Source organism: Zingiber officinale, chromosome 6A (assembly GCF_018446385.1).
Source record: "Zingiber officinale cultivar Zhangliang chromosome 6A, Zo_v1.1, whole genome shotgun sequence".
Lineage (NCBI taxonomy): Eukaryota > Viridiplantae > Streptophyta > Magnoliopsida > Zingiberales > Zingiberaceae > Zingiber > Zingiber officinale.
The window spans coordinates 113,946,763-113,959,361 of NC_055997.1; the positions used below are offsets into that span (position 1 = coordinate 113,946,763).

General features: G+C 42.8%; 2 protein-coding genes across 2 annotated transcripts; one reads left to right on the forward strand and one right to left on the reverse strand.

Annotated features, from left to right (window-relative positions):
* Positions 1-2,230: 2,230 nt before the first annotated feature.
* On the forward strand, positions 2,231-6,623 carry LOC121997538 (cytosolic Fe-S cluster assembly factor NBP35-like). Its single transcript, XM_042552008.1, has 3 exons — positions 2,231-2,510; positions 2,641-2,742; positions 5,516-6,623. The coding sequence occupies exons 1-3, from the start codon at positions 2,468-2,470 to the stop codon at positions 6,415-6,417; spliced, it is 1,047 nt and encodes a 348-aa protein (XP_042407942.1). The 5' UTR covers positions 2,231-2,467; the 3' UTR covers positions 6,418-6,623.
* A 722-nt stretch (positions 6,624-7,345) lies between these two features.
* Positions 7,346-8,612, reverse strand: LOC121997537 (E3 ubiquitin-protein ligase ATL31-like). Its single transcript, XM_042552007.1, has one exon. It carries the CDS (start codon positions 8,579-8,581, stop codon positions 7,397-7,399), a length of 1,185 nt encoding a protein of 394 aa, XP_042407941.1. The 5' UTR covers positions 8,582-8,612; the 3' UTR covers positions 7,346-7,396.
* Between the last annotated feature and the right edge of the window lie 3,987 nt (positions 8,613-12,599).

Here is a 12,599-nt window from a genome sequence, read left to right on the forward strand (position 1 = left end):
CTTTGACTTTCACCATGTTGTTCACCACCCTGCTGATCGGGGCCCCTCCTTATCACCGGATCAAAAGGAATTAAGCTAATTAAGAAAAAGAGGCACCAAATTTACTTGGTTTACAATCAGGCGATTGTTAATCCAAGACCTTGAAAAGCGTACTAAGATTCTCCTCTGGGCGGAGTAGCCTCTTACAACGTTGAAGCACATAAGGAAGGAATTGATTACAAGTGTTCTCTTTTAGCTTCTGGGACCAGAGTTGTATTTATAGCCCTGGTCGTGGTGCTTGAAAGAGTTCCAAACACCTGGGGGGATAAACTTTTATCCCAATCGCAACGGAATGTGCCACGTCACGTTTCGGATAAAATTCAGTTGTGGGCGCCCAAACCAAGTCCGGGCGCCCGAACTGAAAAGTCAGCATTTTGTTGACTTTCGATCTCGATCTTCTGTTTCGGTTCCGCTCACATTGGTCTGAGTCTTTTGCTCCGGCTCCGCTCGCTTAGGTGATCTCGGTCATTCGGAATAAGGCTCATCCAAACCCAACTTCCAGCCTTCGAGTAGTCTTCCGCTCTGACTTCTCATCCCTCGGAAACGTTGCGCGCCTCCTTCTCGTCCGCCTACATACCTTCCGCAACACCTTATCCCTTGGATGCACCGAGCCCGTCGGCTCTCTCCCATGCCGTCCTTCTCGCTAGCTGCATCTTTCACTCAACTTTATGTGCTCCTAAGTTCCTGCACACTTAGACACAGGGGTTAAATACCAACAAGGCCTAACTTGATTTAGTTGATCACATCAAAACCACCACGGGATATTTACAAGTTGATCTACTTCATAGAAGGCACCTCTAATGGCTTGGAAGGCGCCTCACATGAATAATGCGAAGGCGCCTTACAGCCACTTGAGGGCGCCTTCAATAGCTATTAGTTGAAAATAAAACTTTATCTTCAGTGGATAAAGCTTATCTTGTTGGAGGCACCTTGGAGGCGACTTAAGCAACGGATAGGTTTTTCCAGGAGTTGTAAAATTGTTGGTCCCTTATAGCCGGCTAGAGGGAGGTGAATAACCTAAAATAAAAAATGTATATCTTTCTTGAACTTTACAACTTAATTAATATAAACACTTGCATAAAAGAAACTAATTAATTAAAGAAAGAAGAGGTAAATAGTTTTACTTGGTTTGCAATCAGAGGTTTGCTAATCCAAGACTTTAAAATGCACTATCAAATCTCCTTCCGGTGGAGAATCCTCTTACAGCAGTTAATGCACTTGAAAACACGTTGAAGAATATAAATAATAAAAATGATGTTACAATATCAATACCAAAGTTGGTGCTAGTCTTTGCAAATCATTGGGGTTGGTCTTTCAAAACTAGCACTAATGTTTGTGCTAGTTTACAAAAATCAACATAAACATGTAGTCAATGGATTTTTTAAAACCAGAACTAACATTAGTGCTGGTTTTTGAAAACTAGCACTAATGTTGGTGCTGGTTTTCAAAAACTAGTACCAACATGTAGTTAATGGATTTTTAAAAATCAGTACCAACATTAGTGATGATTTTTGAAGATCAACACTAATGTTGCAATTTTTGAAACCAGCACAATGTCTTCGAAATCAAGCACCGAAATGTTCGCGCAATGAGTTTTAAACAACTGGTTCTTAGAAAATACAATGGATAAAGGATAAACACTCAGCATACCTTCACAATACTTTTTTACGTCATTCTGAAACATGAGTAGAAAAAGGAGAGGGAAATGACTAGTATAGGTGTGAACAAAACCCCTAACTTAACGTGAGTTGAAAGTTGAACAAGATAACCTATATCTAGGGTTGGAAGCGGAAGAAGAGAGGAGCAAATGAACGGTGAAGAGGATTTAGGGTTTTCATTTTAGAAAAGAGAAGAAGAAAAGAATAGATAGGTGATGAAGAGGGTTTAACACTTTTGTTGAAGGGAAGAGAAGGATGCGAAGAAAGAGAAAGAGAAAGAAAAAGAGAAAGAGGAAAAAATAATCTTGTATAACAAAAAATTATATATATAAAAAAAATAAATTCACTTCGCATCACCAACCCACATATGTTGTTATATATATATATATATATATATATATATATATATATATATATATATATATAGCTCGAGTGGAACATTTACCAGCCCAGCTTAGCTTAGGACTTAGATAATGGTTAGGCCAGATAGAGTCCAAAATGGATTTGCTATATTCTTAAAATAGCAAGTTAGGGTTTAAAAGTAAACGCCTTCCTCCGCACGTTTTCCCTTCTATTTCCCCGACGCGAGCCCAGCTCCGGCTGCCTAGAACCTGCGAGTCTTGCTACGCTCCTTCTCCAGCAGCCTCATCGAAGGACGAGAGCATCCTTCCGCGGCGAGGCTTTTTTTTTCAACCTGCGTGCTCACGCTCTACAGATATCTTTTCGATTCTCCCCTTTTTTTCGTCGAAGAGAGGCGGTGGGTCGACGATATGGAGAACAGAAACTACGACATTCCTGAGAATGCAAACGAGCGTGAGCTTTCATCTCGAAAACTTGGGGAGAAATTCCTTTTTAATCCTTGGCTGATTATAATAATTCATGCTAATATTCTGATGCTATCTTCTTGTTTTTCTATGAATCCTTTTGGTTTGGGTGTGTTCAGATTGTCCTGGCCCGCAATCCGAGGAGGCAGGGAAGGCTGATTCCTGTGCTGGATGCCCTAATCAACAAATTTGTGCCACTGCCCCCAAAGGCCCCGATCCTGGTATTTTCCTCTTAATTTTCCTAGTTACATCGAAACCATTGTTTTCTTTCTGAAATAAGAAATGTTTATCGTAGATTATGCAATACATGATGGGGTTTAACAGTAGAATATTATTTATTTTTGAAGTTTTTCAAATTGATTCCAAGTTGTTGCTTTTATGTGATTCCAAATTCTTACTTGCTATGTGCTTGCTGGATGAACTCATGCAACTTGAGATGAATTATTATTTCCGAATATAACCGTGTATCTTCCTTGTATTTGTCTTCTTTGATTAATTGTGGAACTAGCTTAAAAAATATCAACAAACTCTTTCAGACTATTTAACGTGTTAAATTTTTTCTTTATGTTTGTAAGCCATTTTGAGTATTGGAAAATGTTGTTTCAAGACAATCCATCTAGTGATTGAGTAAACAATAAATTAATAAAAACATAAGAGCTAGTCAGATAATGAAGTGGAAAGACAATTGTCAAGAAAAGGCCATGAAAGAATGAAATAACTATGAGATTTTTACAACTAGAATGCCAGGAACATGTCCAATATTAGTATAGCAAAGTGGCAAATGCATATATCATCTCCTATGTGTATGTATGTTGAAGACAATTGCGTTACATATAGCATAACTGGTCCCTATATGTTGCCTTTAGTAAGTGGGGTAGCAGTCTAAGCAGCTAGCATATTTAGAAATCAACAAAATCAAAATGTGTCTCATTCTAACTAGAGTTAAACAAATCAAATAAAGATCTTAATTTTTTATTATGCTAGGCCCTTTTCAAATAATAAGGATTTTGTTGTTTTTGTTTTCCCTCATATAAAGAGAGTTTTTGTGATCGTGAAACACAAAATAAGTTTTTGGTGCAGTGGTTTTCATGTATTAACTTTGTCAATGAGTCAAGGTTTATTTTAATTGAACCTTTTTCCTTTCTACATTGGTGTGGTTGCTAGACAAGGACTGATTGATCGCATAAATCCCCAACCAAAAAGATGGGAAAACCCACCATCAGACAGAAACTGTTAGAGGGCGACCCTTCTTAAAAGGAAGCCAATAAAGCAGTCCATGTTTGGGGTGATCCATTAGGGAGCACACAAGGCATGGAATCAAGTTAATTAAAAAAAAGAGTTATCGTTCACTAAATTGGCTGCTAACCCCTTGAGGAAAAATGAGTTCATTCGGTAGGATCTCTAGGTCTCTTCCTCTTTGAAGTCATGATCAAATTTGTAACATTTGTTTTACGTAACAAAGATGAAATTCAGTGTGATGAGTCAATCTACAGCCAGAGTCATTTGTTTGCAGTTAATACAATTAATTGGATGGCCCTTGTATGTTCTGTCTGTATTAACCAGAGTTCTAAAAATCAGTCTAGGCAGCTGCCTAGGCGCTAGGCGCCAACCAGCCACACTGAAAACATGCTAGTCGGTCAGCCTAGGTGGTCTTGGCTCCTAGGCGGGATTAGGCAGCCATAGGCGCCGACTAATTGATCGAATTGTCTAAGCGCCACGGAAATAGTGCAGAGTTTAATGATTTTTTTTTAGTTTGGGCTTTTAAATTTAAAGCTCAATAAAAAAAAATTGAAATGTAATCTTTTTTTGTGTTGGGCTCAAGTTTTATAAGCTCTAAATTTTTGTCCAACAAGAAAATCGATTTGTTGCCTTGCCTTAGTGGCTAGCATCAAACTCATGAGTCATGAGTGAGAGAACTAGAGTGAGAGAACTTCACGAAGGCGATTTTGCATCCGAAAAAGAAGAGGAGGATCACAATGATGATATTGAACTTGTGTTAATAAAGAATAAGTTGTTGAAAATTATAGAGAAGTAGAATAAATTTGTGATATTTTATTAGTTGTGTAATTTTGAACTCATTTTAAATTTGATGTTATTGTGTTAGTTATAGAATGTGATTTATTATAGTTGTCCCCGCTTAGGCGGCCTAAGCGCTAGACGTTGGTCTGGCACCCGACTAACGCCTAGCAAATTTGAGAACTTTGGTATTAACTGAACCAAAATTGATTCCATCAATCTTTAATTAAAATATTCTATTTACATAGATGTTCATGTAGTAAACTTATAAATAATTCATTAAACTGAACTTAATTTGGTACATAATCTGAAGAATGCCCATTTTTGTGATTTTCGTCCATCATTTATAATGCCGTTGTCAAAATTTTCAAGAAATCAAGAATATTATGTACTATTTTCAAAATCATATTTATTAATAGAATTCACCAACTAGGCAAAGTTTCTGCAGCATCATCATAAAGATAATTGATTTTTTTTTCCAATCCACATCAGATTCTTCTTGTTTTGAGGCAAATCAATGTCTCAGTTATCTACAATTTGGGACTTCTATCAGGCATTTGCTAAGGAAGAGTTCTGTTGGATTCCACGTACTTAGACTTTTCAATAGTTCCTAGTTTCATGGATTTTCGCTTTCATCATTTTGTAGATTTCCTATTTACCATTTAGAACTTAGAAGTGCTAGTGAAAAAGTACCTATAAGCATATCAGTTTAAATACTGTTTTCCCCCTTTTGAGCAACTTCAAGAACTGCTAATTTTCTTTAAAAAAAAGACCGATTTCATTGTTATATTCAGAATTTAGTAGCACCTGTGTACAGTTGAGAATTTGTTTGACTTGTTATACTTGATGCCTATTTTGCATGTTAATCATCCAGGAACTATGTTTGTGTAAATCCTTAATGACATCATCTAAACCTTGAGATACATTAATATAGTCAAATAACTCAAATTACTGAGAGATAAGTAATGTTTTTGACAGACTTGGTGACTATAGCAGAAAGAATGGCAACAATTAAGCACAAGATACTCATCCTGTCTGGAAAGGGTGGTGTTGGAAAGAGTACATTCTCAGCGCAACTCTCGTTTGCCTTGGCTGAGCTGGAGAACCAGGTTGGCCTTCTTGACATAGATATATGCGGACCCAGCATCCCAAAGATGATGGGTCTTGAAGGGCATGACATCCATCAGAGCAACCTTGGCTGGTCCCCTGTCTACGTTGAGTCGAATCTTGGTATCATGTCCATTGGATTCATGCTCCCACACCCCGATGAAGCTGTTATATGGAGGGGCCCTAGAAAAAATGGACTCATCAAACAGTTTGTGAAGGATGTGAATTGGGGGGAGCTGGACTATCTCGTTGTGGATGCTCCTCCTGGAACATCTGATGAGCACATCTCTATCGTACAGTTTTTGCAAGCCACAGGCATAGACGGTGCCATCATCGTGACCACCCCACAGCAGGTGTCCTTGATCGACGTGCGCAAGGAAATTAGCTTTTGCAAGAAGGTAGGCATCCGGGTTCTTGGGGTGGTCGAGAACATGAGTGGCTTGAGACAGCCAATCTCAGACATGAGGTTCCTAAAGTCGAATGAGACGGGAGATGAGGATGATGTGACTGAATGGGCATTAAGCTACATCAGATCGAATGCACCAGAGCTTCTTTCTGTGATTTCATGCAGTGAGGTGTTCGATGCCACAGGTGGTGGGGCTGCAAAGATGTGCATGGAAATGGGAGTTCCATTTCTGGGAAAGGTGCCGATGGATCCTCAGCTTTGCAGGGCGGCAGAGGAAGGGCGTTCCTGTTTTACTGATCAGAAATGCACTGTTAGTGCTCCAGCATTAAAGAAGATAATCCAAAATCTCGTTTCTTCCTTTGAATAAGTTCCAAGGACTGGCATCTTCACGTGAAGTTATATGATAACTACAGTGCTATTCTGTTGTAGATTTTTCGATTATAATGTCGTTTAAAATAGTTTCATCATAGTTTTTCCTTCTAGTGTGGCTTGTGTTGATTTTCAGGAAAAGAATAAGTTGAGACTTGATCATTTGTTTCTCAAGTAGATATCAAATTCTGAAATTTTGTGCAATTCTTTATCAGCAGCTTCCGGCAATCCAAATGAATAGAGTTTGTGGCCCCAGTTGCAAATATCTAAAGAATTCTCTCTCTTCTTCTCCGAATCTCGGCGAGGGTCATTTACTTTGGCTATGATCAACTGTTGAAATCTTTGATCGCGATCGACCGAAAAAAAGGTAGGAGAATGTGTTCCCTTCGTGAAAGCAAAGCCTCCACTTTCTTGTTTGTTTTTTCAAAGCAAGCTACTTGTTTCATGCAGGACAAATGGACAATGCGGCGTGTCCTAGTAGCTCGCTCCTTAATTTTCACACTACAGCTCGATGATATCTCTCTAGTGCTTCTCAAAACCACAAGCGATTGACATATATGTTCTCATACAAGTCAATGAAATAATTCTTAGCGAGAAAACTGACAGGTTCAGATATGACGTGTCTGTGTATATATTTATATATATCTTCTCATTGCAGTTGAGTGGGGGAGGGTGGGCTGGCTGTCTTCACTTCACCCACAAGAGTTACATCTTGAGAAGCTTCCAACCTTGTCTTGGCTCAACAAGTGGTCAGATGAAGATTGTTTAGTTTAGATTAATCGAAACGCATCGAGTCTTGGCATTGACAAGTCAGTGGAACCACTCCCTTCAATCTCAAGTTTGCCGACTTGTGATTGCTTTTTGATTTTTCATATTATCTATATTTTGTAGGAGCCACATTATACCTGTAGATTTGCAAGAAAAAGGGGATCAGCTTGGTTCTGTTTTGACTCGTCCTCCGGCTGCCGGCGGCTAGTCTAGTCCTGGTCGTCCGCCGGCTTTGCATCGTTGCCTGGAGGGCTGGGGCAGTTGAATGGAGCCTTCGTGGGTCCCTCGAATTTGCCTCTTGATGTCCCCTCTGCCTCCCACTTTCTCGTCGGCGCCTCGCCGCCGTCCGCTCTCCTGGGCGTGGCCCGCGCCGGAAACTTCGCCGACAACGTGCGGATGAAGAACGAAGGCCAACGGTCTGACCTTCCGAAACGTACGCCCCTCCCGGTGCGGTTTCTCGCGTCGTCTATTGTTGATCCGCCGGCGACGCGGTGGGAGGTGCCTTCGTCCGTGAGCTCGAGGCGGTTCGTCGGAAAATGGAGGTTGTTGGGGGTGGCAAAGATCTCCCTTCGAATATGATCCGGAAGCCGGAGGGTGTAGCGGTCGACGTTCTCCCCGGGAAGTGTCACGGAGTGCCCGGTGGAGTATGAGCGTAGTAGCTTCGGCGGCCGCAGTCTCCACGACCGCGAACCTACATCCCTCCTCTGTCTCTCCGTCAGCGAGGCCATCGGCTCTGAACCCGTCTTCGGATCGACGACGACGGCCACTTGATCCGGCGGCAGCGGAGAAACAGGGGGTTCGAGGGACGCAGGGGGGTCGATGGAAGGGGGCGAATCCAAAAGGTAGATGGTGGCACCGCCGGATTCTTCGGCCAGGTTGGAGCGGCAGACGGGACAGGTGACATGGGAGGCCAGCCAGGCGTCGATACACTCGGGGTGGAAGGCGTGGCTACAGGGCGGCAGGAGGCGGAGCGCGTCGTCGTCGTCGAACTCGCAGAGGCACACCGCGCACTCCAGCGCGCCCTTGCCCAGCTTGAGCCCCTTCACATCGGCGTAAAGCAGCGTCGGAAACGTCTCGATGACGTCAGCGCTCAGCCCCCTGTTCTGCTGCAGCCGCGACAGCAGCCGCCGCGGCCGGCCGGGGCCGCCAGGGTCGTCGAAGCTGCCGCCGGCGCAGCGGCGGATGTAGATAGAGAGGAGGATGACGAAGAAGAAGGCCGTGACGAGGAACACGATGACGATGGCCATGGTGGGGTTGAAGGTCGGCGAGCCGAAGTAGGGGTTATACTTATCCGACGGCGTCGAGGGAGGCGGCGCCTGCGCCAAAGCGCACCTGGCTGCGACCAGAAGCCACAGATTCTTAATCACACAGCCTGCACCGCGACTCGTCCCCATCACTCACCGACCGCCGGAGAAGCTTGTACAGTAAGAGAAATCAACAGTAGTGAAGCTGGGAATAAGATAAAAACGACCCAGCGACGCTCCGAAGCTTCTCAGGCACGTGAGACGCACGTGCGATGCAAATTTCTGAAGCTAATGAATCAGAAAGAAGACGCCAAAGAAGCATTTAATTAACAGCGTGATGCACTTGCTGAGTCCAGCCGAACTGTCGATATTGAGGGGCGACGACGGTGTTGTTGGAACGTCAGGATCTCTAGTAGTTGCGTTGGATGATTGGGTTTGAGCATACCGAGGACACGCCCTTGGATTCGGTGCTCAATTAATACGATCAAAAGCATCGTAAAATAACAACGAAAACTTGTTTAGAGCAGGAACGACCATCAAACTCCAGCCCCGGACGTGTAGCACAGTTGCTACTCCCACGGTGACTGATCATATCGGAAAGCAGGGTGATGATGTGCTTGATAGATGGCATCAATGTTAATGGGAAGGGGACGAAGATCATGATGTGGGTGAATTTGGAACTAGAAGTTGTGGATCTATGTACATTATAGATAGAGTCAACGTAACTTTAAAGTGAGAAATAGGGAGGGGATTATTAGGATAGGTATTTTGACGCTTAAGTCAGAATCCTAGATGAGTCGAATCGTAGATGAGTAAAATAGAGAAGAAGATTAACAGTAGAACGGTAAAATAATGATGTTAGCCCATGTATGTATGGATGCTTTTACGTGCTTAGCCAACGGAGATGATCCATTTTTATATCATCTCTTATAATCTCCGTATTAATGAGGTGACAGAGAATATATGATGTAAGAGTATGTCATGTAGTGGAAGATGTACGACAATCTCCATGTGGTCGAAAGAAGGTTCCGTTGCATGTATATGTTAGACTGGTGGAATATTTTCTGATAGATAAATGTTATTCTCTGACACGTTATTACGATTCTCTGGCAATATTATCTCCTAAAGAGAATCCGGCTGGCTCTAGGGCTAACTGGATATATGTTGGGAGCTTTGTCAAATAAAAAGTGGGGAGCTAAGCTCCGTAGGTCCGACTAGCTCTGAGGGCTGACCGGTTGTATGTTGAGAATCTTGCATTAGAGAAGTGGGGAGTTGGGCCTCGTAGATCCAACCGATATTGGGATCGACCAGGTTTTTGCTGAAAAACTTGCATTGAAGAAGTGAGGAGCTTAGCCCCGTGGGTCTGACCGCCCATGGGGTCGATCGACTGTATACTGGGAGTCCTGCCTCTGTGAAGTGGGGAGCTGAGTCTAGGTGTCTCACTGGGCATGAGGTCAATCGACTATAAACTGAGAGCCCTGCTTTTGCAAAGTGGGGAGTTGAGCCTCGTAGGTTCAATCGGTTCTAATTTCACCCAGGTTTATGTTGGGGATTCAACATCCACTTGGACAAGATGTCTGATTGATCTTATGTTGGGATTCATCTTGCACTCGGTTGCTACACTTAAATATAGAGTTCGGCTCAACCGAGCAATGTGTCTAGCATATTCGATCGGACTAAAGGTCTAATCGGTTAGAGCACTCAGCAGTGACACTTGACTCATTTTGGCTTAACACTAATACGACCTAAGGTTTCACTGACTTTGAGAGGCTCGGGATCCGATCAAACTAGCAGTTCAACCAGCAAACCCAATCGCCCGAGACATACGACCATGCTAGTCCCAAGGGTTGACCCCTTCTCGACTTTGACCTCCACATCAGCCAGATTTCTTGATGTCAAACCCAACTTCGAGGGTTCTACTGTATTCGTCATATCACTAGCCTCTCCTTCAAGTCCAGTCGAAGAAGAATGCAAGTCCGACTGACTAGACACTATATTTCTTATGTCTCTTGTTCTTCACTCGGACTCTCGATCCTAGTGCTGCTGCTCAAGTTTATTCTTGGAGCTTTGCCCATTTGAATAATTAGTAGTTGTGGTAAGAGTTGAGAGCAACTGACTGGCTAGTGGTTGGGTGCAAGAGCTAAGGGTGAGCATTCGGTTAATTCGATCCATAAATTAACTAAATTAACTAAAAATTGATTTAATATTGACTAATTGAATTGAATCAAAATTTTGCTAAAACTAAATTAAATTAAAAATTGATTATTTCGGTTAACACCGAATTAACTGAATTTATTTAAAAATAATAAAAAAGAATTTATACAAAATTAAAACTAAATTAACCGAATGCTCACCCCTAGCAAGAGATTGCTCACTTATGACTCGGTCGAGCGACTTAAGAATCTGGGACATAGGTGCGAGAGAATACTTGCGTATATCTCGGTCGAGCGGCATGAGAGTGAGACATAGGCACGAGAGCATACTTGCTTATAACTCCGCTGAGCAGCATGAGAGTATGAGACATAGGCACGAGAGTATGCTTGCCTATAACTCAGCCGAGCGGCTCGAAAGTCTGGAATAGGCGTGAAAGCAGACTCACTTATAACTCGGCTGAGCGGCACGAGAGTCTAAGATATAGGCGTGAGAGAATGCTCTCTTATAACTTGACCGAGCAGCTTGAGAGTCTGGAACATAGGAGTGAGGGCAGACTCACTTATAACTCGGTCAGACGACTCAAAAGTCTTGGATAAAGGCATGAGAGCATACTCTCTTACAACTTAGCAAGTAGCACGAGAGTCTGAACATAGACACGAGAGCATGCTCGCTTATAACTTGACCGAGTGGCTTGAGGGCCTGGAATATGCACGAGAGCATGCAGACTCGCTTATAACTCAGCCGAGCGGCACGAGAGTCTTGGACATAGGCGTGAGAGAATGTTTGCTTATAACTCGACCGAGCGGCTCGAGAATATGGAATATAGGTGCTAGAGAAGACTCGCTTATAACTTGACCGAGTGGCTTGAGAGTTTGGGATATACACGAGAGAATGCTCTCTTATAACTCGGTCAAGCAGCTTGAGAGTCTGGAACATAGGCATAAGGGTAGGCATAGGCGACTCAAGAGTCTTCGACAAAGGCATGAAAGCATGCTCTCTTATAACTCGGTCGAGCGACATAAGAGTCTAGGACAGGTGGGAGAGTAGGCACATTATAACTCGGCTGAGTAACACGAGCATTTAGGACATAGGCACAAGAGCATGCTCGTTTATCACTCAGCCGAGAGGCATAAGAGTTTGGAACTTTGGCTCAAATATTGGAGGGATGTCGTTGGAGGCACGGTGTATGACCCTAATGCCTTGGAGTTGGACGCACAGTGTATGACTCGAATGCATTGAAACTTGGAGGCACGGTGTATAACCCTAATGCCTTGGAGCTCGGAGGCACGATTGTTGGGAATTTCGCGCCGCAAAAATCGCTTTTTCGCGTTGCGGAAACCCCGATTCCCTTGCCACTGGATCCGTGCAAAGTAAAATAAAACAAAAATTTTACGAGTACGAGTTTCTTACATCTAGATCTACACTAGAACAACATGGTTAATATATTTACCCTTGATGCGAAGCCCTTCGCAATCCCGCTTGTCCAAAGGTTCGCCGGAGCTCGAGATCGTCAAGTGTACGATCCTCTATGCGTATCCACACGAACAAACTAGGTGGAGAAGACCAAACAAAGGTGTGCTAGCACCTTAGGTTGTTCGGCCAAGGAGGAGGAGAGGGAGAGCAAGAAGAGAGGAAGAAGAAGGAAGTTACTCACCAAATGAAAACTCCCAATAAGAATTAAGTGGTCAGCCACATTGAAAAGAAAGTTTTTAAACCTCCATGGGATACCAAAAGTCACAACTCTTGGTCTCCCTCATGAGGTGGCATACACATATGCTAGTCTTGATGATGTGACACATCATTATTGGCCCACTCTTTGCCAACTCACCAATGAGGTGACAAATGATCAAGTCAAACTTGACCCTTCATCTTCCTCTCAAGTCAAGTCAAACTTGACTTCATTACTCATATGGTTGATTAAATCCAACCATTTGATTCAAGCCTATTTAATATAATGAATCTAATTCATTTAATTAAATTGATTCAATGAGTCATAATCTAAATTAGACTCATT

Excerpts from the sequence above, each read along its gene's own strand:
- LOC121997538 (XM_042552008.1), top strand. The coding sequence starts at position 2,468 with ATGGAGAACAGAAACTACGACATTCCTGAGAATGCAAACGAGC. Across the intron at positions 2,511-2,640 it reads TCCTGAGAATGCAAACGAGC|ATTGTCCTGGCCCGCAATCC; the intron begins GTGAGCTTTCAT and ends GGGTGTGTTCAG. Across the intron at positions 2,743-5,515 it reads CCCCAAAGGCCCCGATCCTG|ACTTGGTGACTATAGCAGAA; the intron begins GTATTTTCCTCT and ends TGTTTTTGACAG.
- LOC121997537 (XM_042552007.1), bottom strand. The coding sequence starts at position 8,581 with ATGGGGACGAGTCGCGGTGCAGGCTGTGTGATTAAGAATCTGTGGCTT.